This window comes from Leptosomus discolor, chromosome 6, assembly GCF_034619465.1.
Source record: "Leptosomus discolor isolate bLepDis1 chromosome 6, bLepDis1.hap2, whole genome shotgun sequence".
Classification (NCBI taxonomy): domain Eukaryota; kingdom Metazoa; phylum Chordata; class Aves; order Leptosomiformes; family Leptosomidae; genus Leptosomus; species Leptosomus discolor.
This window is the reverse complement of record NC_141396.1, coordinates 35,833,256-35,859,721: the sequence shown is the minus strand read 5'-3', so window position 1 is coordinate 35,859,721 and position 26,466 is coordinate 35,833,256. Positions and strand designations below refer to the sequence as shown.

Sequence of the window (26,466 nt, the reverse complement as noted above, 5' to 3'; positions counted from 1 at the left end):
CAGTGTAATTAAGTTGTAAATACTTGGTCATGTAAATTAGTCAGAAAAATTCTTATACTTACCGAATGAAATTCTAACAGGTTACAGTTTCGTAAATGTGGCTTGGTCTAATAGAAGCTAGGTTAATAAGGAGTTTTTATAACTGGGTCTTTCTGAAGTCTGCAGTGTGTATTAACCAAAAATAACCTCTACGTACGAGAAAGTTCATGTGCACAGAAGAGAGAGGGATATATCTGGAATCTTAGCCACTGCAGTATGTGAGTTACAGACTTTTTCTGCTGTCTTCGTGTGTGAATCTATTCTGTAGTTTATTGCGTAGCTAGTGGATTCATGAGGAGGTATGAAAAACTTAATAAAGTATTTGATAATTTCTGTAAGTTCTGAATCTGGTTTTCCTGTTGTGACATCGTTTAACCTGAGTGTTGCATAAAATCATTAAATTTAAAATGTTAGACCTATGTGCATGTTTTGAAATCTGTAAGAACAGAAACCTCACCAGGTGATTACGGTTTAGAAACCAGAGAAACTTTAAACCTGTTATGCACCAGTGATGCTGTTTGAAAACCCCTTATTTCTTTTATTCTGATTTGAATATCAAGAATTCTAATTAGTAGATATTAATAAGGATGACTAGTGATAATTTTAGGTAGAACAGTCTTAAATAGAATAAATTATTAAATATAAAATAAAATCTGTATTGCTTATGCTGCTAGCATGCCTCTGTAAAATTCCAGACCTAAGGTATTCATTAATCAATAATCTCTTAGTGATTAGCAACAAGGACAGCATGTTGTAGTCCAAGATGTCTGCAAGACAGGATTTATGGTAGTACCCATTGTGTATAATCTTTGAATCATGACCGAAGCAGGTACAAGCCAAGAGCCTGCAAGCAGACATATTCCCTGACCATACATGGTCAATTCGAGGAGTGGTCGAGACCTCTGACTCACGGTCCACCTGCCCAAATTATACCACCTACTCAAAAGAGAACAATAGAAGACTACAACAGAGGCTGCTCCCTAATTTGCATCAGAAGCGAGAGAAGAAGAACCAATCATCGAGAGGATGAAATTAAATATGTATTGTATAAATTAGCTATGTATGAATTTACTGTATAAATATCTGTTGATTTCAGCGTGCAGGCGGACATCTTTGGGAAGGATTCCATGTCCTTGGTGCGCATCGTTATTAAAGGACATCTCTACTTATCTAACTTTGTGTAGATAAGTTTTTCTTAACCCACTGCAGATTTGCAACACGAGGACTTCACTACATTACTGCTTTTTGTTTATCGTTTACATTCAAACATTTTTAAGAGCCTTAAACCAGTTTTGAGATAGCAAAAGGTTTCCTAGTACAAAACGGATGTATTTAGCAACCATTAATCCTCTTTATGTTTCCATCTTAAATAATGTTTTAGCAAAACTGTACTTTATTCACAACTTCCTGAAGTGGAATGATCCATGGGGCCAGAAATGTCTGCTTCATTACTTGTTTGTTCAAACCCTAAAGCAATAACAGATCTCTCACACTTGATTGGTTCTAATATTATTCCCAGAATGTAGATTAGAAATGATAGAACTAGTTGGGGGAAAAAAGCAAAACTTTTCGACATAAAATGAACTGTCGACGAAATGGCATTTTAGTTAACATCTGTTTTTCAGCACACACATTTTTTAATTGAACAAACACAAATATTTTCTTTAAGACCCTAAAATACTAATGAAAAAACACTAACCAAAATTAATGCTGTTCACTTGTGTTGCATATGTGCGTATCAGTTATATTTATTATTTGTCAGTTAATTTTTAAAACTTTGTGAGAGATGTAACAACTACAAAAGTATGAAAATCACCTCATACAATCTTACTACTCAATAAACATAATTGGCAATTAAAATATACTAGCTGCCCTTTTCAATTTAAATTACTCTTTGTAAATGTTAGCACATCTTCCTCACATTACACACTAAAATTGCTATTGTAGTTAAGAAAGGCAGGGTTTTCCTTCAAAATATTATCCGTATAAGATGCTATGAATTTGTTTGGAACAGGTACAGATGGTGTTCTTGCGTATTTTCATAAATATCCCATAATGAATGCACTTGAAGTTTTTCTTTCGCTGGGAAAACAGTGGTAGTTTGTAGACATTTACTATCACAATGTAGTAACAAAAGATCCACTAAAGCTTTAAAAGATCACATTTTCACACATCATCTTCCACTTCTCAGATAGATAAACCAGGGTACTTCTTTAAAGGGAAAGTTTTTTGAAAAGAAAACCGTAAATAACACATACTTCCAGATGACTACACAAAGCAAGAAGTAAATGCTGAAGGCTGCTGCAGAAAGGGAGCCATCTATCATGTCAAGAATCAGAGGCATAGATTATTGCTGTGGAGAGATATCTCTGGGATATGCTTTTCCTTGTATTACGTAAACAATATGTAATCTGCACGGTGAGTGAGTTTGGTGGGGAGGTGGAAGAGAGCATTATTTATAGATAAACTATGGTTAATACATCTGAAAATACAGTATTTTAACAGTGTAGGATGTGCATTTCTATTATTCCTTCAGTTTCTCCCCAAAATAACACCATTACTGTAAATGTTCCTTTTTGGAGAATCTAGATAGCAGTCATTACTTAAAGCCTAATTCTGTATCTTTACTTGGGAACAATTTTCCTAGATTATACTATCAGGGCCATAAATTGTACATTACTCCCAAAATAATAGGTGTGACTAAATTAGATACATACCCTCTCAGCCTAGATCAATATGTTGACAGAAACCTTCATGTATTTTTTTTTTTTTTAAACAAATGTTTGAACAGATCTATTTGCTGCTGCAGCAAATGTGAACAATGATTTAAGGCCTCTTTGTTTGGACTGCTGCTTGATATTGATATTTGAAGATTTGTACCTAGAACCTATTTAGCAATATGGAGAGGCTGTATAGGAAAGATAGATTTTAAGGTTTAATCAGGGATTGTTGTGTTTTGTGTTCTGCAGCAGATTTCTGTGCTACTGTGAGGCTTTCGCCTGTAGTGGTAACACCAGGAATGACTGTGTTCCAGAAGTGCTGTGGCAAGATTGCAGAGTAACCTTCTTTCCTCCTTGAGTTCTTTCTCTTGGGCATTTCCACTATAGTAATTCAATTTTATTTATACATGTCTGTCTTGATACTAGTTCTGCACGGCAGTGCTCTTGATTCCTCTTGCTTTGTCAAGAGTGTTGTATTTTCTCCTACGTCATGTCTCTCACTGCTTCAGTAGGGAACTAGTGCCTATGAAATACCTTTTTTCTTTCTCTTTCTATCACAGCTTACAAAGCTTGTAAGACCAGATGTAATGTGCATGTGCCTCTTGTAACAAAGGCTACGTCTGAACTAGCAAATTTCATTTTTCTTATGTAGGAAAAATTCATACATTATTAATTATAAGTTCCTCAGAATCTGTCTCTAAAGAGAGAGTATACATTAGTGGGGTGAGATAGCAGGAATGAGATTTGACCTGGTATTTATGTTCCTTACTCTGCGAGTATATAGATAATCTTGGAAATGTTACTTCATTGATCTTTCTCTCAGATAATTCTGTATCTCTAAGATGAATATGATAGTGCTTATGGCACCATCCCACACCATGGGGTGCAGGTTAACTTGGGCAATATGCTGTGAGATCTCTTCAGTAGTTAAACTGGGTAGCAATACTGATTATTATTTGTAGGGCTGTTTTACATTCTTGAAGAAGATTCTTAGGACTAAATCCTTAGCTACTATAAAAACAGGTACTGGTTGTGGATCCAAAGACCAACACAGTTTTTCTCAGCTGAAAGTTAGATCTTCCTCTGGTTGTTGTGTCTAACTCGTGTAGTTACTCTGCAAGTATATCACACAGTAATTTTGCTTGAGGAAATTTATGCCATCGTGATCAGTGTAATTCCACTGAGGTAGTTACTGCCTTATTATCATACGCTTTTGCATTGAAGAGAAGGTCAAGTAAGAATTTGCCCAGTTAATTTTCGGACTTAGAAGACAATGTACATTCTGATGATAGGAGAAAATTTATGTGTTTAAAGTTACTAAATTTCTGAGGAAAGGAACTTAGCTAAATTATTGCTTAGTTATTGCTACAGGTTAGGTGTTCATATTGAAGAAGAGGCAAAATGTTTTAGCTCATAACATAGTCCACTTAGAGATGACAAGGGTAGAAATGCTTTCAAGCAACCACCCACCCACATTTTTTTCTCAGAGGTCTGCAGATGGTTTTGTAAATACGTAGAAAAAAACATCTGAGAACAAGATCTTCTTTTATAGAGATTTGTTGCACACTATGTTTGTGCAGCAGTTCAGGGCTGTTGAGGAGTTGACTGTGTATTATCATGAATGAGAAAATCCAGGCTGAATTATTTTACTGTTTTATTTGTGTTACATCTTAAATATAGCAGTCATTAATATACATCTAAAATATATTTAGCCTTGAAAAGATGGCCATATAAATGTCTTTAAGAAGAGAGATTACATATAAAAGCAAACACCAAGAACACGTATTGATACTTATGTTAAAAAATACTTAGAAGGGAAGTTAATTTGCCATCAAATGCATTAGCTAGTCTTATTGAAGTAACAAGTACTTTACATCTAAGTTCCTACATTAATATAAATGCTGTCATACATTAACAGGAAGCATGTGCTATTTTGTTAATAAAAAAAAAAGTTTAAAATACATCGTGAGTTTAATTTTTATCAAAGCCACACACAAACTTGAAAATCTTGATGATAAGAGTTCAAGCATAATGTAATTTTGAGTAGGTTCTATGAATAGTAATTTTGACACTTAATACATGGCAAAAGATTCTGTCAGGGATCATGATCTATCAAAAGCATTTAATTACCTTGCTAATTCTTAAGTTACCCGGATTTAGGTAGAGGGAAGAGAAGAAGTTAATGGAGGATTCAAGATTGTAGCAGTACAATATTGTGTACTATTACAAAGTGGGACTGGAAAGAACCCCAAGTAGTAGGCTAATCCAGCCGTTTGTCCCGGGGGAGAATAAATATATCTCTTCCTGAAATGTACTTATATAAGAGCAAATACATTGCTCTATGTAGCTCATTACTGGAATTGAGTGTTTATTGGAAAGTTTGTTTCTTTAAACCTCATATGTTGCAGCTGAGCACATTAGTACAAGTCTTATCTGCAATGGGCACAGAGGATGTGAGGTTTCCTTTCTGTATGTATAATATTTTTTTGTACTTCTAGATCATTGTTCTATGTTCTCTCTATTTTCTAAACTCCAGATTAAATAACTCCAATACCCTTCATTTATCTTTCAAGATAGTGCTTTCTGCATGTCTTTTTGCTCTCTTTTTTCTGTCTTCTGGCTGCTCTTGAGCTGCTTCATGACTTCTTAAATTTTGTGTCCAAACTACTTATTGCTGAATGCATTATGCCAGCTGTGGTCTTAACAACAAGCACTAGCATAAGATTTACACTGTTTTCTTCTGTATGCATACTTTAGAATGAGTTTTGTATGAGGGTTTGCCTTTTTGCCGAGGGTACAACATTTTGATCAACTACAAATCCCCACCCATAGAACTGCTGATAACTGGTTTTGTCTCAGTTCCATGTGCATACTGGTGATTTTTCCTAGGTGTAAGACCTTGTCTCAGCTGAAGTACATCCTATTATTTTTCCAGATCCGTTCTCAAAGTTTGTCAAGATTGCTTTGAATTGTAAATCAGGCCTCCTACATGTCAAACCAGGCCTCTTACACTGCAAATGCGTGATGCATACTCTTGGTTCCGTCACCCACACTGTTAGTGAAAACACTGAATAGTGCCAGAGTTGTGGTAGGTCCCTTCTGAATTCCGCCTGATGGATCACTCCAGTTTGGCATGCTTTCCTGATAAATATTCTGTGAGCAGTTTTCTAACCAGTATCATGTCTACCCAGTGGCAGTTACATCTAGATCATATTTCCCTAGATTATTTATGAGGATGACATGAGAACCAGTGACAAAACCCTAGTGAAGCCCAGTTTTATGACATGTTGCCTCTTCATCTAAAGGCCTGTTACCCTGGGACAAAGACAAATGAGATTAATTTGACGCAATTGCCTCATCTAAGTCAACCTTTTTAGTGAAAGCTGGTGCAAAAATGGCATTAAACAGTTTGTTCTATTATCTCCCGATAGCTTTACCTCTTTATCTAATTACATTGTATCTAAAAATATATAGGAACTGACATGGCAGCACAAATGAGGCACTCTCTGAACTTGTTCAAAGAGTGCTTGACTTAAGTGGGCATGCTGCAATTCTTAAAATTAGGAGGAGACAACTGATGACAGTGGGTAGTAAACTTAACAAAAGAAATTCAGCTTCTCCCAACTGTCAGTATCACACAGCCACACAGTTCGTCTCTAGGGAACAGCCTGTGTATTCACTTTGCCATGAATTGCTGCATATCCACCATTCTCTTTTTCACCTTTTTATCCAAAATAGAACAAATATTCACTCAGTAGAAGGAGGACATTTTGTAAAGGGTAGTGGACAAATTTTAAGAGAATGACTTTTGACTTTGTGCTGTATTCAAGAAATGTACTTAGATGCTGGCGTTCAAAACACTTTTGTGTAACAGTCTTTATAAGTGCCTATCTTATGCTTACCTTCCTGATGAAAGAGGCTCAGCTGATGTGCATGTATTTTATGACAGTGATCTACAAAGTTTGTTAAAGAAAAAACAATTAAAGGCCATAATTGGAACTGTTTTACACAGTTCGATTGAAATATATTACTGTCCTTAGAGTGATTTGGAGGGATCTTGTTCACTTCTACCATAATGTTCAGCTGACGCTGCAGCAGGGGAGCAAGAATATAGGTGAGATGGCTTCTTGTGGCTGCTGAGTCTGTGATGGAGTGAAAAGCTTAGCTTTCAGCAAAGGCAAAGCAGAAACATAAATCAGGTCTTTTTGGATCTATGCCATTATCTTATAACTACAGTATGTGAAGAGCATGGTATTTTGCGTTCTGGCTCTGAAAAGCAAGAGCAAGACCTATAAAAGCTCTGAAAAGTTTTTCATGTGCTCCATCAGGAGTGTGGGGCTTGTTTTCTTTCTAACATACAAAATTATGGAAAAACAGCTGCTTCTCTATAGTTACACGACACACTGCAACCTACAAAGGCGGAGCTGTTAAACAATTTTCAAAGGGAGGTTCTTCCCTTTGAAAAGTGTATCTGACTTGCCTCTGACAGGAGTTTTTGATAATGCAAACAATTGCTTGAATGTTTTGTGCTTCTTTCTGTTACTGTTCTTTCCTTCCTGGTTCCCTGTAAGTGCTAAGAATTTTGGTGATGTGGATCTGACCAGTCATTTGTTTTAGAGGATCAGGAAAGAAAAAATGCCTGCCAGTCTAAGACTTGGGGAGAATAATCATAAGTTTATTCAAAAGTCAATTCCTTAGAGTATAGCCGCTCTATAAGACAAAGGTAGGCGAAAGAGGACGGTTCTTTGGGTTGGGATCTCATTGGCAAGTACTACACCAGTGAGAGTAGAGTCAAAATCTTCACCAAGTAGAAGAATCTTCCCTATGTATTCTCTATTTTTATCATTATGTGGACAATATGTTCTGACCTTAAAATGTCAGTATCTGTGATAGTGAGTTCACCGAAACTTGGAAGGGGCTGAAATGAAAAGAAACACCTATCTCACATGGTAAGTCAAGTTGCAAATGGGATGATGCAAATAACCCCAGTGTTGGAGACTCCCAGCTCTGAGGGATAAATAGCCTTCTGAAGAGTTAATTCAAGGAGATTAGAGGAAAAAAAAAAATTATACTGATTGGGGGTGGGGGTGGGGGGGTGAGGTGGTGTGTTAATAGAAGAAAGAAAAAAATAGCAAAAGTGTAACTTTTCATCTCACCTAGTTTTAACTCTGTCACCTGCTACTGCAATGAAAAACATTTTGTCTCAGAAGTAATGAAAAAACTTTTCTCCTTGTGGAGGAAATAAACCTGCACTCATGTAATAGCAGTCATTCAATTTAGATCTTTATTTCACATTTACCATTATGTTGTCTATTTTGATACAGAATCATATATGTGCTTAAAGGCTGTGTATATAATTGTTTTATTTTGTTGCTGTATGTGGTTTTAAAGCAGTGTGAGGAAAATGAAAGAAAAGTCAAGGTCAGAATTGTTATTTCCTTTGCCCATTTGTTCCAGCAGATAATGTGTCTCATTCCACCTGAAAGTCATTATTGTTGGCACATAGCAGGACACTATATGTCACAGTTCCCTCATTAAATACCATCTTTCTTGTGATTTCCACATCTAGGCCTATGTTCTTGAACTCAAAACGGTATTGAAGCTGGGGGCTCGGAAAATTATTCCTTAAGATAGTTACACTTTCTAATTCTGTGACTGCAGTTATAACATAGTTATAATTTGAGAGACCTGTAATTTCCAGTAATTCAGATAAATGGGAGAATTAACCTTAAGACAGAATGATTCCATCATAAATAAAATCTCTGAAATGGCATGGCTTGAAAAACATATGTATTACATAATTGAACTGCTTACCCATTATACTGATTATAAGTAATTCAGCCACTTTATGTTCTATGGATGGGAGATAATGTTTTATAAACAAGAATAAGTCACAAAATATTTATTATTTAATTGCAGCATAATTACAGTGTGTTAACAGTTGCTGTATGTAACTGAGTTCCTGATGGCCTATGATGCAAGAGGGGGACCACTTCATAGAGCAGGTGCTAGATAAAAACCACTATGGTGGTAGAGCCATCAAGGCCAACAGGCCAAAAGGACTCTTCCCCTCCTGTGGTAGAAGGTACTACATAGGGCCAGGATCGCCATATGGCCACATAATATGTTAGCCTCTCTGCTTCCTGGCCTGTTTCGCACACAGGGAGTATATCTGACCCTTGTTTGGAGCAGCCTTATAATCTTGCCCATGATGAAGAATATTAAGTAAAATTATTTCTCTCACCATGCTGCATTTTCAGAAGTAGTTTCAGTCTTTATATGTAAAATACTCATCTAATGCCTAAATGTAGGATGAATACATGCATTCAGTGTCGATCGAATGTTCTGATTCCATAGTCTGAACTTGCACAAAACTTACCGCTTTTCTAGCTATACTAAACCTTTATTTGAAACAGGTTTAGCTGGTGGAATGTTTACAAACAGTCCAATCTGGAGCTGTGGCTAGGTATAGGGCTGTGTCCTGTCTGAGCCTAGTTTGACTATGGGTTTATTTGAATATTGAGTGTTTTCCTGTTGGCATTCAAGACAGTTTTTTGGTAACCTTATTCACATACTGATTTATGACATGTTCAACTATTTATTTCTCTCTTTAAAGACAGGAGATGCATATTTGAACAATGAAGTCTTTCTCAATTCTTAAAACGGTGTTGTAGAACCTCCTCAGGAGAGAGGGCAAGCACATTTGAAAGTTTTAGGACAAGTAAACCTTTAGATTTATTCTTTCCTACCTGAAAGAATGTTGCATTTTGTAACTTGCATAGATATCATACTTAAAAAAGTGTAGGCTCCTTCATCACTAAGAAAAAGGAAAATCTATCAGTCATATTTCATAAAGGCTTTTTGGAAGAATTTATTCTTCTTTCTCTCACTACATTAATATTAACAGTTTCAAGGACACATCTGTCCCTGTTGTAATTACCTGTAAACAGGTAATTTTTTTGGCCTAACCCAATGATAGCATACAGATTCTGAAATTCAGATGTGCTTAGGCCACAATATGTTTAAACTGTGTATTTAATAATATACAGTGATTTTGTTTAAGGAAAAAAAACACTCCAACATAGACATTTTGCGAATCAAATTATTTTATGTTTCAGGCCAAGATGACTCAGCTACCAGAGGCTGAAAAGGAAAAGATAGCTGAGCAAGTGGCTGACTTCAAAAAAGTCAAGAGTAAGCTTGATGCAGAGATTGAAATATGGGATGATACCAGCAATGACATCATTGTTTTGGCCAAGAGGATGTGTGTGATTATGATGGAGATGACTGACTTCGCAAGGTAATTACGCAAATAAAGGGTCTTTGTAAATGTTGGAGGCCATTGTCATATCACTACACCAGGAAGTACTGAGTTTTTAACGTCAGGTGACAGCATCTACAAAATTGAGTGGTTAAGCTAATGTAGTTAGTTTTACCACACTACCTGGTAGTACTGAAATGTTGGAAGGGAGGTTTGAAGTTTTGAACTATGGTTGTCCTTAATTTTTTCTTTTTCTTTGTTCTCTGTTATTCCTTTGGTTGGTTGGGGTTTTTGCACGTTTTTTTAGCACTTTATTTCTGCTTTCAATGAAAGGGAAAAAGTAACAAAATAATCTTGATTTTAAGCTGTAGTTCTGTTTCATCTGTTGTTCTTTCTACTTGTACCATACCATGCTGTCAAGCATAAAACATGCTGTACAGACCATATGTCTGGCAGTACACATTCAGACTCATGCATCTTTTATATCGCATTATTTGCTGTTACTTTCATCAGAACTATATATTATGTTGCTGTATGTAATTCTAAAGAATAAAGTGTCCTATAGCAGATAGCTTTCAAAGCTTCTATTTCTCTTTGCTGCCAGTGTGTTCTGTTGTGCTTGTATACAGGAAACAGTCTTAAGTTCGGCAGCTTTTTCTGCCATGCACTGAATAAATGTTCAGTAAATGTCACTAAATTAATTGTACCAAAGGTAGGTACTAGTGTTCAGGTTTTTTTCCATCTGGTTGCTGGTAAAATAGTTGCCGATAGGTAAGTGAAGCCTTAAAACACAGCCACTCTTGCAAGACACTTCATGTCTCATAAGTCTTTCATGGAAGATATCAAGAAAAATCTAAGCCTCTTGAACAAAGTCTTCAGGTGTGTAAATTAAACAGAGTTGCATAGAGCTGAACTGGCTAACAAAGCTGAGGTCCGGCTTAGGCCTGTTCTGGGGAAGATAGTTGTTGCACTTTATCATGCTAGCAGCTTCCGAATTCACCTTCATGGGAGAGAGGTTTAAAGACCTGCATACTGAACTCTGCAATCCTTTTATTCTTTTTAAGAGTATGTGATTTATAGTGAGACCTTTGAAAAAGAACATATTGTGCCATAAAGTCGGTCTTTACAATTAAAGTCACCTCCCTCACAAAAATTCTTTAGTTTATTAGCTTTAGATTAATCAAGATTAACAAGGCCACTTCATAGTCTTAGTTTGCATCTGTTACTCTGTTGAACACAGCATAATCTGCAGTTTTGATTCGAAGAACTGCTGTTGTCCAGTGTTGCTGATATCCAAAGAGTCCATAAAGAGCTCTGAAATTACTAGAATCATAGAATATCAGGTTGGAAGAGACCTCGGGAATTACCTAGTCCAACCTTTCTTGACACAAGCACAGACAAGATGGCCCAGCACCCTGTCCAGCTGAATCTGAAGTGTTCTATTGTTGGAGAACCCACCACTTCCTTGGGGAGATTACTCCAATAGCTGTTTGATTCATTGTGAAAATTTTTGCTCCTGAGTCCAGTCAGAATCTCCACAGGATTAACTCTTACCCATTACCCCTCATCTTTTCCATGTGACTCCTTGTAAAAAGGGAGTCTCCATCTTCCTTGTAACCACCCTTTAAATACTGGAACATGGTGATAAGGTCTCCCTTAAACCTTCTTTTCTCAAGGCTGAACAAACCCAGTTCACTCAGCCTTTCCCCATACGGCAGGCTTCCCAGTCCTTTGATCATCTTTGTGGGCCTTCTGTGGACCCTCTCCAGCCCGTCCACATCTTTTTTTTTGTATAGCGGGGACCAAAACTGAACACAGTATTCCAGGTGTGGCCTGACAAGCACTGAGTAGAGTGGGATAATGACTTCTTTGTCTCTGCTGGTGATGCCCTTGTTGATGAAGCCCAGCATCCTGTTGGTCATCTTTGCCACAGCAGCACACTGTTCACTGGTATTGAGTTTGTTGTCCAGCAGGACCCCCAGGTCCCTTGCCACAGCTGCTCCACAGCCAGGTAGGTACCAGCCTGTGTTGCACTCCTGGATAATGTTTTCACAGGTGGAAAACCTTACACTTGTCCTTGTTGAACTTCATAAGGTTCTTGTTAGCCCACTCTTTCAGCCTATCCAGGTCTTCTGCAGGGTGGCTCTCTGTTCCGAAGTGTCCGTTTCCACATTCAGTTTGGTATCTGTGATGGGTCTGCCTGAGATGCAGCCCTCACAGTGCTGTGCAGTGGTAGCTAAATAACACACCAGTGTCTTGACTACTGCTGAGTAGGGCTCACACAGCATCAAGGCTGTTTCCCCAACATTTCCCCAATAGGCTGGGGGTGGGTAAAAACTTGGGAGGGAATATAGCCAGGACAGCTGACCCAAACTGACCAAATGGATATTCCATACCACATGACGTCTGCTCAGCAATATAAGCTGGGGAAAACGGGAAGAAGGGGGCACATTCGTTTCACGTTTGTCGTCCGGAGCAACCACTGTACCGGAGCCCTACTTCCCAGGAAGTGGCTGGACATCGCCTGCTGATGGGAAGTGGAGAATAAGATCTTTTGTTTTGCTTTTGCTTCATTAAACTGTCTTTATCTGACCCAGGTGCTTGTTGTTCTATTTTCTCTCCCCTGTCCAGCTGAGGGGGTGAGAGTGATAGAGTGGCTTTGGTGGGCATCTGGCCAGGGCCAAACCACCACAGTATCATCAGCAAACTTCAGCAGGGTTCACTTGATCCCATCATCCAGATCACTTATGAAGATAACAAACTGCTCTGGGCCAATATCGATCCCTGTGAGACCCTGCTTGTGACAGGTTGCCAGTTTAAAAAGGAGCTATTTACCACCACCCTCTGCATGCGGCCTGTCACCTAGTTCCTCACCCACAGCAGAGACCACTTGTCTAGACCGTTACACATTAAGTTTCTCTAGGAGGAGACTGTGGGAAACCATATCGAAAGCCTTGGAGGAATCCAGGTAGACAATTTCCACTGCTTGCCCCACATCAACCAAGCAGGTCACTTTGTTGTAGGAGGAGATCAGGTTTGTCAAGCACAATTTGCCCTTGGTGAATCTGTGCTGGCTTTATCCAATCACATGCTTCATTTGACTTGTGGTAGCCCCCAGGAGGATTTCTTCCATGAATTTCCCAGGGACTGAAGTAAGACTGATGGGCCTATAATTTCCTGGATCCTCCTTTAAGCACTTCTTGTAGACTGGGATGACATTAGCCTTTCGGTCTTCTGGGTGTTCCCTGATCTCCATGACTTCTTACAGATTATGGAGAGAGGCCTCGCAGTGATGTCAGCCAGCTCTGATAATGCCCTCAGGTGGATAATGCCAGGGCCCATTGATTTACTGTCGGCGTCAAGCTCCCATAATAGTTCTCATACCAACTCTTCCTTCACTGATGGTAGGTCTGACCTAGTTTTTCATTCTCAAGTCCTGGGGCCCAACAGTGCTTGTAGAGACAGAGGTGAAGAAAGTGTTGAGAACTTCTGCCTTTTCAGGGTTGTTGGTGACTAATTCACCTCTCCTATTTAACAGCAGGCCAATATTTTCCTTTTTCATTTTAGGAAATGTATTAATCTTTTTTCTTAATAGACACTTAGACTGTAATTTGAGATATGCAAGTATATACAAGTTACACTCCTGTATTACATGTTTGATGCTTAAATTGTAATTTCTTGGGGGTAGGACTACCCTACCAAGTCTTTTGTTCAGTTTCCAGGACTGTTAGTAACAGAAACCAAGGTTATCCTGTGATACTGTATATACAATAATGGTCTTACAAGATACTTTTGTATCTTACATAACTTTACCTCACATCTTTAGAATGGTGGTTTTGAATAAGTCCGTCAGTAATACGTTCTCATGTTTTGTTTCTTCTTTAATGATGCCAGACAAAGTTTTGTAGAATGAAAGTTTGTATCTGTCTAAACAATCTGTGAACTCTTGTGGATCTCCCCCTTGCTCTTGTTGTGCTGTATCAAAGGTGGCAGTTAAGTGCTGAGGAACACAGCTGGCTTTCTCACTTCCTTCTCGGTGAAAATCTGGGGATGAATAATGCAGAGGCCACAGCAAGCATCAGCTTACCTTACGGTTTGATCTCTCCGGTTTGTAATTCCAAGTTCTTGGACGTGGAAGAAATAAAAGATTCTGACATTTTGTATTTGTTACATCAGAAGCTACTCAGGCATATAGTAAATTTCTGTATTTCAGTCACTTGTTACCTAAGCTGATTTCTGTTTTCCTTCAAATATATTACCTTGCATTCATTTTTATTTAATCTCAATGAGTACTTTCTAAAGCTTTAGTTTTTCAAGGTCATCTTGGCATCTTTGTGTTTGCATGTGTGCATTATCCTGAATATTTATGCAACAGTGTTATATTCAACTAAAACCAAGTTAACATTGGTAACAAAATAACTCATTATTCAAACAGAAGATAATGGGAATGATGATGGCATGAAGTATCAATGTGTATGCCTCAGATTAACAGAAATACTTCAGGATGACTTCAGTGAAGGCCAGTGATAATCAGTTGATTGCTCAATGGAAGTTAGGACTGGTGTAAAGAGTAACCATCTGAAGTAGCTTGTTATGGCTTAATTTCCTTATTTGATTATAGAGGCCGATGCTGCTGGCTTTTTTTGAGTCCTAGCAGAAGGCACCTGCAGAATCTCATTTGAAACAATTATTACCCTACTGAACATTCACAAGCATGTCCTCTGCAGACAGACACGAGGGCAGGCTACTGTAATTTTATGTAACATGTATTTTCCCAGCTTTCTTTAAACTTTATATGTGCTACATGACATAAACTTACTAAAACTTGATGTTGAAACTTGCTTCAGTGAACCGTTCTATAAATCATTGTCATAGAAAACTTAGACTTGACAGATGGAAAAGTAATTGAGCAAGAGTAGAAATCTATTGTTGGAAGTTTGTAGCCGCTAGCAGCAGCTGCTAATCGGTGGTATGAACAGGGTAATCAGGCCTGTTTATGGAAAACTGGTTAATTGATTACTGGAATCTATTAAAAATTCTGTAAAAATACCATCATGTTTGCAGTAGTAAGCTTTGGCCCTGACAGGCAGAGGTGGAGGCTGTGCATAACAGGCATTTGTTCTGCTGAAAGCCTGGTCCCTTATTCCTCTTTGGACTCCGCCAGACTTGTTGTTGCGGGGTAGCATACGAAGTTCCTGCCAGTTTTATTCTGTCTGTTCACTGAATGTTGTTGCTGAAATGTGAGATTTTGGTGGAGGTTTCTTTCCTGAATTTTACTGTACTGAAAATGAACTGGATTATAGTTTTAGTTTCTTTATGGTGGCTACAGTGAGTAAGGCAAAAAGAAAAGGAGTGTGAAATTGTTCCTGTATTGCCATGGCTTCAACAGCAAAGGCAATCAGCAAAACTGAGAAAGAAATGAGCCTGTAGCTAGCAGCCCCAGTTCTGTCTTTCTCATGAAATACCATCTTGGCTTGGCTCTGCTAGCTTCCCCAGTGGTTGACCAGAGACCTGTACTTCTCCCTCTGGCTGTATGCAGAAATGACCAAAGCCTGAAAGACGGTTCTCTTGTGCCTGTCACTTACCATCCTCCTCTGAATATGCGGGAGAGGTGCTTTGTCACTTCTCTGTTCAAAGCTGTTAGGTGTTTTCAGAGTACCTTATTGGGCCAGGTGTCCAAAGTGTGTATCTGCATCTTCTTTGAATGCTGTGCAGAACTGTACAGAATAGGGTTTGTTTCATTTTCTGATACCTTAGGGATTCACTCAAGATAGTAGGACATTTGCTTTCTTTGGCTAGAGGTGGTGTAAATTTGCTTTTCACCTTCCGGAGTATTAGACTATAAATTATCAGGAATTGCGGGAGATACTTTAACCCTGTCCCGTGGATATTTCCCTGTGCAGAAGAGGAGTTTGCTTGGCTAGTGTTTAGGGATTCTAATTGCTGTTCCAAAAACTGCATATGTTTTTGTCTGTTAAGTATTCATTGGACAGTTTGAGGACAGGAAAATGAATGTTAGGTTCCTCCTTTGCCCAAAGCCATCATTTCTATAGTCCTCGCACATGGTGTACCCTGTAGCCTAGCAATTATGACATTTCTTAGTGAGAGGTGACAGTAGACACGGATTTATATTTCTATGCATTGAAGTCAGACTTGGCCCAAATTCTGACACTATGGTGAGTGTTGATTGGTTAATGTTACGGAGAAGGGAAAGCAGGATTTCAGTTCTTGGTTCAGCTTTTGAAAGGCTTTTGTTTCCTGGGTGAGGACGAGAGACAAGGATTCCTTTGTCTGTAGTTTTTCCTATTGCCTATCTTAGATAACATCATGATGAGCTTTTTTTTTTTTGTAGATCCCATTTTGCATTACTAAACTCTCATTTACAGGCTATCCCACAGTCTAACAGGGCAGTGTGTGTTATGTGATGAGCCAGGCTCTTCTCGGTAATGGCTAATGACAGGACAAGGGGCAACGGGTGCAAACTGGAGCATAGGAGGTTCCACATTAATGTAAGGAAAAAATTGTTGGCTGTGAGGGTGACAGAGCACTGGAACAGGCTGCCCAGAGAGGTTGTGGGGTCTCCTTCTCTGGAGACATTCAAAACCCGCCTGGACGCATTCCTGTGTGATCTACTCGGTGGTCCTGCTCTGGCAGGGCGGTTGGGCTAGGTAATCTTTCGAGGTCCCTTCCAACCCCTAACATTCTGTGATTGCTGAAGTGTGTTTTTAAGTGCTGTGATGTTCATTTAGTTGCTTCTAAGTCCCTTTCTGAAATGCTATAGCTGTACAAGGACCATTACTAACTTGAAAACTCAGTCCAGATCTTAGGCCTACTGATTTCACACTAGAAGTAGTTCATTCTGGTTCCGAGCTTCCACTTTTCCAGTGGTGACAGATCTACCCTGTGTGGGAATATACTATTTTAAAGGAATTGCATCTGTCTCAGCAATGAATGGAACGAGTTTTCGCTCTTTAAATTGAGCTTTTAAGTGAGCGTAATTCCTGGAAAGAATCTGTGTAAACATAGAGCAGTCAATAAATTTAACTTGATGTTTAGACTTCACTATATGTGACGTTGTTTCGTTGCATTGATGGGTGGTATCTAAATGAAAGATTAGAACAGAACTGGCATCTGAACAGGCAGACTTTTAGGGGAGTAAGAGGAGGCTAGTTTGGATCTGGGACATAGAATCTATCTGGGAACCGGATACTGTGTGCTGTATTTTAGTTTTAAATCAGGCTGTGAACCAGTTGGTTCATCCCAAAGAAAAGAGGGTGGACTTACAAAGATCTGACATTAAAGAAAACACACTTTCATGGAACAAGGAACTCTGAAGCTCTTATAAACAACTACATTAGGGTACAACCAGCATGTAGGGTACAACCTGTTGTCTTAAGAAAGGCTGGTTACAATTTCTTGCCAATTAATTCAAAGTTCTCCTCTGACTTCTAGAGTTACTAATTTTCAAACAGAAGCTGAACAAGTAGCTAATAAAAAGGCTTGGATGCATCATTGAGTCAGTGTCCCAAATGCACTCATTTTTCCTCTCAATAAGAAAATATTTCTTTTCCCAAGCTTTCTACCCACTTTGCAATTACATTATTGCTAAGAAACCGTGCAGGGCTTTTGAAATAACTGCTTACTTATCTCAAAAACAGGCATGACTTGTGTTTTTAAATGCATGAAAAAGTGTGGACAAAATTACCACAAAGACAGCATTGGGTTAGGGAGATATACACACACAGGTGTCTGTGTGTGTATCTGTATTCTCCTTAGGAAGCAACACCGCTATGCGGCGGTCTCTATTCTCCACCAGTGCTTTGAAATGTACAACAGGCAGAATTGCCTATGAAAGGAATGAAAGGGTGAAAGAAGAGGGATTTTGGTATGCATAAACATATGTGTGCTTTTGTAATTTGAAATTTTTTCGTACTTGTGTCCTGTCACATTACACTTTCCCAGTGTAAAAGCATGAATATTCACTGATTGAAAATGTCTTAAGTTTAAGAAGAACTTAGAGCTTTTAATTTAATGGGAAAAATGTATTTAATCACATGGGTCAGTCACATACATGTACTGTCCTTTTGTTGTGTCTTCTGTAGAGGTAAATAGCAAGAAATTGCCTCATCTGCTACAACAGTTTAAATAATATTTTTATAAAATATTCTAATTCCTCTGCTGATTGGCTAAAAATGTACAAGAAAAATCCTGGGGTTTTGTTTTGTTTTTTTACTAAGCTTTATGTGTGAATGGAGCAGGATTGGTTTTTTTCATTGCCACAGCAGATTTGTAATTAAGAGGGTATTTACCAGTGTACCTAATTCAAGCAGTGCTTAGTATCAGAATGCTGCAAATTTTAATTCGTATTGAGAAAGCAGCAAGAAAGGGTCAGTGGGTTAAGCAGAAGAGGAAGTCTGTCATGAACTTTTTGGGACTAGTTTTAGTGGACAGCCTTACTGTTTTGAGTCTTGCTGGCCAAGGAAAGTTCCTTCATAATAGCAGACGACGGCAGGATGTCTTCACTGCAACTTTTTCACAGCACTTTGCCGATAGGAAACAAACTACTAGGTCCTCAGATGAGATTTGGACATACAAGGCAGACATATATTGCTGCCATGTCTGAGGTGTTTTTAAAGATATGCCAGGGCGAGACCAGCTCTGGTAACTGACTTCTAGGTTGTTTCACAGCATATCTTAATGATATTGCAGTCCATGGGTTCAGGATTCACAGTGCCTGGTTGAAGTCTCTATGACAAGCCATTTCATTTTTCTGTGGGATAAACAGTGAATGAGAATCACAAGGCTTTTACCCTTACCTGTTTTGTAGGTTTGTTGAGATTCCAAATAGGGCCATATGAACATTTAAAAAAAAAACCAACAAACTGCAGCTTTTATCAAGTTGTTCAGAAAACATCTCATATTTGCTATTGATACTTGAATTTGTTTCTAGAACAGCATCAGTATCAGAGTTAGTATTAGAAAAATAGCAAAACAAATTAACAAGACTTGGAAAAATAAATCTAGCAAAGTCCTCCAAAAGCTGTCCCCCTTGGTCCTTACAGTAAGCCTAAATATAATTCTGCTTATACCTCTAGTACTCCCAAGGACTGTAGCTTAACCTAAACTTTTCTCTCTGTAGTATTCTTTGTTAAGGCCAAGTGCAGCTGCCCAATCTAGCAAGTCTCGTTGCCTGATAACAGCCAGTCTTCAGCCTTAATCCATTTGGTTTACCTGGTCTTCTAGTCTTTGCTTGGAGAAAGCAAGAGGGGGAATCTAAAAATAGAAGATGGGAAGTTAAGATGGTGGTTCTCTATTTACTAGGATTTGAAGAAACCATGGGACAAAAAGGTGATGATGGAAGAGGAGAGGAGAAGGATTATATTCCTATTCAAGTTTATCCATGAAGCTCCTCACCATAACTAACTCTTTGCTTTACCTTTCCTGGTGTCCCTTTCCACTTTAGAGTTACCCATGATCCTCCTAGTTTCTTTTCAGCAGCCATATGCTTCTGAAATATAGTGGAACTTTTCCATTGCACCCTAAAATCCACTGACTTCCTTGCCTTTTTCTGGCTCCTCCTAACCCTGAGATGTCTTATCAGTTCCATCCAACTCCTCTCACCCATCTGGAAATCACTTACATGTCCCAGCTCGTCTACTCAGTCTTCTTCCTGGTCACCAGCCCAGTCTTGTCACTGAAACAAAAGATAGTGGTACCTTTACTACTAAAAACCTTGAACTGCCTAAGTGCCATTACAGTTCAACTTCAGATACATACAAAAATTTCACCTTGCCCTCCCCTCGTTGCTCATAGTAGAGAATTCATAGGTCAGCATTATTTCATTAAGCAGTGTAGGATGCTTTGGAAAGTCTATAGCTACTCAATGTTTGCATCATAAGATGCAAAAAGAACATGCATCATAAGATGCATACAAAAAACCTTTCAATTTAAGTATTAAGTCACCCAAAGATTGAAGGTTGTAAAAGTTTGCCAGCAGTGATGTTGTCCAGCTGAGTCATCAGAAAGGGCAGAGTTACTTCGGGCAAAACCCCTCCTTAGGGTTCGATCTTAAAAGCAGCTTTTACTAGAGTTAACTATATAAAGATGTTCTTTAGGATAAATTTATTTCTAGAGCGAGTACAATTTAGTTGTGTGTGCATATTTGCATGTGTTCTATCATACATGCTTTGATGAACAGATACTTGTTACAACATAGTAGATTAACCAGATAAATTTTACTGTTAAAGTGAGCAGCAGAATTGCATTAGTTAGAGTAGCGTAAATGTTATTTAAGATTTTGCAGTACTTGCAGGATACTGACTGTCCTGCCAGAACTACATGTAGTAGCCTCAGGCAGTTGTTAGCCTCAAGTAGAAACATGGTCTCTCAGATTTGTGATGAATTGTTGGAAGTGTGTAAAGTTAAATCGTATCATGTAAGAGAATCAGCTGATACTGCTCTTTCTTCCTGAATGTCACAGAACTTCTGAAATGTGTATATTCAACTTTCACAAATAAGTGAGGATTTTGAAGGCAAAAATCTTGTACCTCTCCTCCTGGCCATCTCAAAATATTTTGACTGTCTGAATTTCATGCATGGCACTACTATGTCTTTATTAATGGTATTTACTTTTATAGTAAAAATAGTTTCACTGTTTCCTAAAGATGTATTCCTGCAAATATTTAATCAGAAATGGCCATCGCTATCCTGGTGGCCTCAGTAACATTCTAAAAGATAAGTGCTAAACATTTATCCTCTGGTAGTACAATTTCTTAAAAAGGAAAATAAAAATGTCCAGATGTTAGTTATTTCATACAACCACAGATCTCAGTGAAAATCAGTTTTTCTCTATTGCTCAGAGTATTTCTCAAAGTATTTAGATACACAATTTGCCTGCAAGTTGAGTGATTATTTTTTTTCCCCCTGTAGCATGCATGATAAATACTACTATTAAACAAACGTGGTAAATCATGGGTGCATAGTCTGTTTTAGATACTTCTGTTAGGAATTACAAAGTCAGAATTTACTTTTAGACTGTGACACAAACAGTATGCAGCTAAAGAGGAGGTTAGGTGATGAGTAACAAATATAACATTAAGATGTTTTGTTAACCTACAAGACTGCAAGCATGTTAAATACTTGTAAACCAATACAGGGAATAGCTAATGACCAAAGTAACAGCATAACGTGGCTTTCTTTCCTCTGCAACATTACTGTTGCAAACAACTAAACCATGTACAACTGCCTTCAGTAAACAATTTTTGCTATTGCTCACAACTGGACTAGAGATACTAAAGGGAATGGATACACTAAAGCTCTGTGTCAGCATCAAAGTAGGAAGAGCGGAGGTACATTCGCATGCCTATATGCATTGGCTTTGTTTTAAATCTGCATTTTTGCAGCGTCCTCCTCCTTTTGCATCATCTCTGTTGTTCCTTTAACCACAACCTGTTTACACACTTCTATTCTCACCTCCACTGCATCAAACAAACCACCTGTCTTCACTATCAAAGCTGTTAAGCACACCTCTCATCTCAGTACTGCTTCTGTCTCCAGTCAGCTCGTGACATTTGTAATACCACCCTATTCCTTTAACACCTACTAAGTTTCTTTAAATTAATCCTTTCAGTGCTGTGCTGTGGAAGCTTGTTATTCTCCTTTACATCACAGAAATGCTTCAGGTTGAGAAATGGACACTGACAGGCATGTTAGTTTGCTGGGTCACTTGCTATCCAGCAGTACAGTCTCATCTCATTGCTTATGTGTTTGTTCCTACCATCTCATAGAAAAAATGAGATTAGAAGGGACCTTTGGAAGTCATGTAGTCCAACCTCTTCAAAGCAGACTGATTTCTACATTGGATCAAGTTGCTCAGGGGTTTGTCCAGTAAAGCTTTAAAAATTCCTAAGATTGGAGATTCCAGCATGTCCAGCCTCTGGGCAACCTGTGTTTTGCCACCTGCAGCAAATAATTTTTCCATCTCTATGTAACAGGATTTTTGTAGCTGCAGTTGTATCTCATGCACTTTAGGTTTGTTGTTTTTTTTTTTTTACTGTGAATCTCTGAGGAAAAAGATAGTGCCGTCTATATCCTCCCTTTCAGGAGGCGGAAGAATGCAGATTAGACCCCTCCTTTGCCTTCTTGTCTTGAGGCTGAGGCTTTGTTCCCTCAGCCTCTGCTGTACACATCATAGGCTCCAGCCCCAAATCTCTCGACTCTCTTCAGTTTGTCAGTGTCTCTGTAGCTCCAAGGGCCCAGTATTAAAGGACTCAAGATTCAGCCTTGTAAAGGCCAAGTACAGGTCTATTACTTTCCTTAGCCTCTTGGCTATGCTTTTAGCAATGCAGCTCATGATGTGGATTGCCTTCACTGTGCAAGGGCACAGTGCTAACTCATGTTAGGCCATTCTATGCAAAGTTATTACCTAACCAGTTAGTTCTGTCTCTGCACTGGTACATGAAGTTATTCCATTCCAGGTACAGAAATATGTGTTATGTTTTATTTAACTTCAAAAGTTTGTCAGCTCATTCTTCCAGCTTGCTGAGGTCCTTCTGAATGGCAGCCCAACCATTCAAGTATCAACTACTACTTCCAGTTTGTGTCATCTGCAGATTTCTCTGGGTGTGTTCTGTCCCAGCATCCAAGTCATTGATGAAGGTGTTAAACAGCATTGGCCGCACTAACAACGACTGAGGAACACAGCTTGTAACAATTAATCAGTTAAACTTTGAACCACTGACCATTACACTGTGAGACCAACAAGGCAGCCAGCTTTTCACACACTTTGTAGTCCACCTATCTAGCCATGTGTCTTCAGCTTGTCTGCAAGAATACTGTAGGAGACTCCAAAGCTTTGTTGTGGTGACCAACATCCATTGCTGTCCCCCATCCACAGAACTAGCCATTTCATCAGAGAAGACAATGGGTTTGGCAGACCCACAGTTTGCCCTTTGCCCTTCCTAATCATATTTCTGTCCTCAAAATGCCTTCCATGAGGACTTGCTCCATAATGTTCTCCAGGATGGAGGTCTGTAGATGCTCTTTAACTTTCTAAAGATGAAGTTGAAGAGTAGCTTGAATCTCTCTGTTGTTTCTTCTTTTATGTTAGCTTGCAAGTTCTTTGGCAGCAGGTGCCTTGCACCGGGTTCAGAACAGAGGGAGGGAAGGAGGGAGGAAGGGAGGGGGGAAGGGGGGAAGGAAGGAAAGAAAATGCTGATCTGTGCATTAAGTTACGATTCCAGAGTAAGGCTTTAATTGAAAGGATTGGTTTGGGGTAAGCAAATTTCACAAAATTTGCAGGAACTGTTCTGCTACTGAATCACTGTTGGATCTGTGAAATATCTGAGCTGGTATTTTCTTGCCTCTATGGGGAGAAGGATAGACTTCTAAGTCCTTGAAATTGTTCATTAAGAGAGCAATCATACTCTCCAGTAAAAGATCAGGACAAGAAGGATTTTTTTTCTGCCTCTTCTTTTCTACTATTTTTTCTTTCTTTGAGTGACATAACTACATTATGGATATCTTTCTGCACTATAAATATGTGTAATTATTTCACTATTCTTCTAATTGCTTCTTTCCTTGGAAGGGCAAGGCATTCACCATTTGGTCTTTCATTTAACTGTATTTTTTAAAAAAAGACACTTTCTTTCTTTGTGTTTGTGCAGCTTTCATTTCTTTGGATCAAAACTGATAGTGAACATAACGCTTTTTTATTATCAAGCTTAACAGTTACACTTAGACTTCTGATAGAAAAGTAGTAAAAAATTATTTTACCTTAATGTTTGACCTTCCTAATTTCAACCTTTGTGTTGTCAATGCTTGCAAACCATTTTTTAAAAATTTTTATTTTTCCTCCAAGAAGACTAAGTATTGATACAAGTAGCAGGCTCAGAAATGGAGCATTTTTCATGGGGACATGAAGTTCTTTTAAAATAGTGCTTTAATTGATTGGAAAGAAAGAGTCACTTGCCAGCTGGAATGGAAAATAGCTCCTATGTTTCATATATACAGGCAGAAATTCAGACATATTCTCTCAAAGAAAATTCTACTAGTTATCTGGTTAAAAGTCTATGTAAAATCATAATCTTAAAAATTCTGGTGATGGTTTGCTTTTGTGATGTTTTCAGTTGACTTACTGCTGGACTGTACAAAGCCGTTTCTGAATCATTTCTTTGATGCTACAGAACGCCTCGTAGTCACGGAAGCTGTGAAGGTTAATTTCTCTGATTAGAGGAATTACATGCTCCACATCCTAAAAGAATTTATAAATTTAAGACCAAGAAAATGTGTTCCATTTTAAACAGTGAGCCTCTTAATTCTACCATTTCTGTATAAATCCTTTGTTTGTGCTGACATGTTAGTTATACCTCATGAGGAGGTAAACAAGTTGTACGTGTAGGACAAAACAATCTACTAATAGGAACAAAAATGTTTTTAGACCTCCCTGTTTCATTATCTTAAGTGTAACTAGTATTTCCTTGAAAACAATGGGTCCTCAAGAAATCAGATAAGTAGCCATTGTTGCTACTTCTCTACTCCTCTGCAGGATTTCAATTAATTCCTTGCATTTTTTAGCTGTGTTACAGATAGGCTAACACTTATTTCAAGGTACCTAGTACTACAACCCTTAGCATAGAAGTTGAGGCAGGAAAGTGAAGGGATAGAGATGTTTGTTGGTTGGGCAAGGAGGTTAATGAGGAACTAATGTTCATGCCTCATGTACATAGTCAAAGACAACTTAATAAAACGTAGACATGCTCAAATATAGCAAAATAATGAATAAGGCAGATAAACTGATCTATCTACCTATCAGTATAAATCCATCCAGGACTAGAAGCAAATCAGCCAAAATCACAGCATACATTACAGCAAATACCATCCTGTTTTAATAACAAGTTGCATCTCTTGTGCCAGAAAGAGCTATCTTTTGTCTTTCATCTTTAGAGACTACTATACTCAGAGGACAAAGTGAGTTCAGGACTCACAGGTGTTAGCTCCTGCCAACAGAGACATAAGGAGTATAAAGCAAGAGGGGCTCAGGCAGTAATTTAACAGCTTCCAGGCCAGTTTTCATAGGCAGCTGGGAAGCCTGTGGCAGGGCAGTCTCCATTCGGTGTGACAGACCAAGGAAAGACTGTACCTGTATAAGCAGCATTAGGCCCAGTATAAAGCAAGATGCAGCGCCACCTCATAGCAGTTTAGGTTGTGCTCTGTAGATGTTCACTGTTCAGCAGGGATGGGCAGCGGTGGTGTCAGCTCCCCAGCAAGGGGAAGCAGAGGCCCCCAGAGGTGACAGCTACTTCCTCAGTTGCAGGCTTCTGCAGGGTCAGCCAGCACCACCACTCTGACTCAGGTGCTCAGTATCCATCCATGGTCGTCTTGCCCCTTGTCCTTGAGGCAGCAGGAGTGACATCCTGAGGTTGTGCTCATATAGGCCAGTGTCAGGGAGCAGCAAGGGCCTGCTGCTCCCTGAGGGAGGCAAGGCGGGATCCAGGGGTCCCAGTGCAGATAGAGCTTGCACTGAGCACAGCTCACTGCAACAGCATCTGAATGTAGCAAGGAGCACAGGCTGCTGGTGACAAGATCCATTGGCGGTCCTGGACAAGGTAAGCAGTGAAGCAGCTGTATGGTCCATCCAGGATCAAAAGAAGGGGCTAAAGCCAAAATCCAGCATGTGCATGAGGGGCCCATCTGGGAGACAAGCTACTGGTGGGGCAGGTCCAACATCCATCTAGAGGGTAGGGCTGGAGACAGGTCAAGGCTTGAGGGTGGATGCAGGCCAGAGCTTAAATGGAGCTCTTGGGCCAATGGGTAGAGGCCATGGGAGGAGGCCTCAGGTGAGACTGGTCAGGACCATGAAGGGTTATTGGTGCACTCAGGGCCATGGCAGCTGGAGCAGAGGAGGTGTGTTTCTCCTCTGTCCCTTTTCTCGATCCATTCTGGTGGCTCAGGCATACCTTGAAGGGGAAGCCAAGAAGACAGTGTCCAAAATGGATATGAGGTCATGATCAGTGATATATTACAATTTGCTGTTCTTATGATAATGTTCAGGAAAGTAACAGTTTTTGTAGCGTTCTCCAATTGGCACATCATTGAGCCTGCCGTTTGAACTTCTGTGGCTTGATGCAAGACTTGTTTTTCTGTTTATTTTGCTCAAGCTGTTGTTGGGTAAGGACGCCCAGCAATGTCTCCTTGAGAAAAAGTAGTAGTCATTAAAAAGGCAAAGCACCTCTCCCAACTTTTTTCCCCTTTAAAATATAGGCCTATTTTTATGGCATTTATTTGCTATATTTTGTACATGCTATATGTTTTTTGCTATAACACCATATGTTCAGGTTCCTCCTGAATTAATTAGCAGAAATTAGAAGTTTAAACCTTTGAAGGGTTTTCAAGAAATAAAGACTGGAAACTACGATCTCCTTCATTGGAAGTGTAGGCACATCAGTG

General features: G+C 39.0%; 1 protein-coding gene across 4 annotated transcripts in view; it reads left to right on the top strand.

Annotated features, from left to right (window-relative positions):
* The window catches only part of CTNNA3 (catenin alpha 3), a 536,681-nt gene that overhangs the window by 469,504 nt on the left and 40,711 nt on the right, over positions 1–26,466 (top strand). For all 4 annotated transcript variants that reach the window (XM_086467518.1, XM_086467519.1, XM_086467521.1 and 1 more), the window contains one exon: positions 9,878–10,059. In XM_086467518.1, the coding sequence (XP_086323644.1) occupies positions 9,878–10,059 (182 nt within the window). The remainder of the gene's footprint in view (positions 1–9,877; positions 10,060–26,466) is intronic.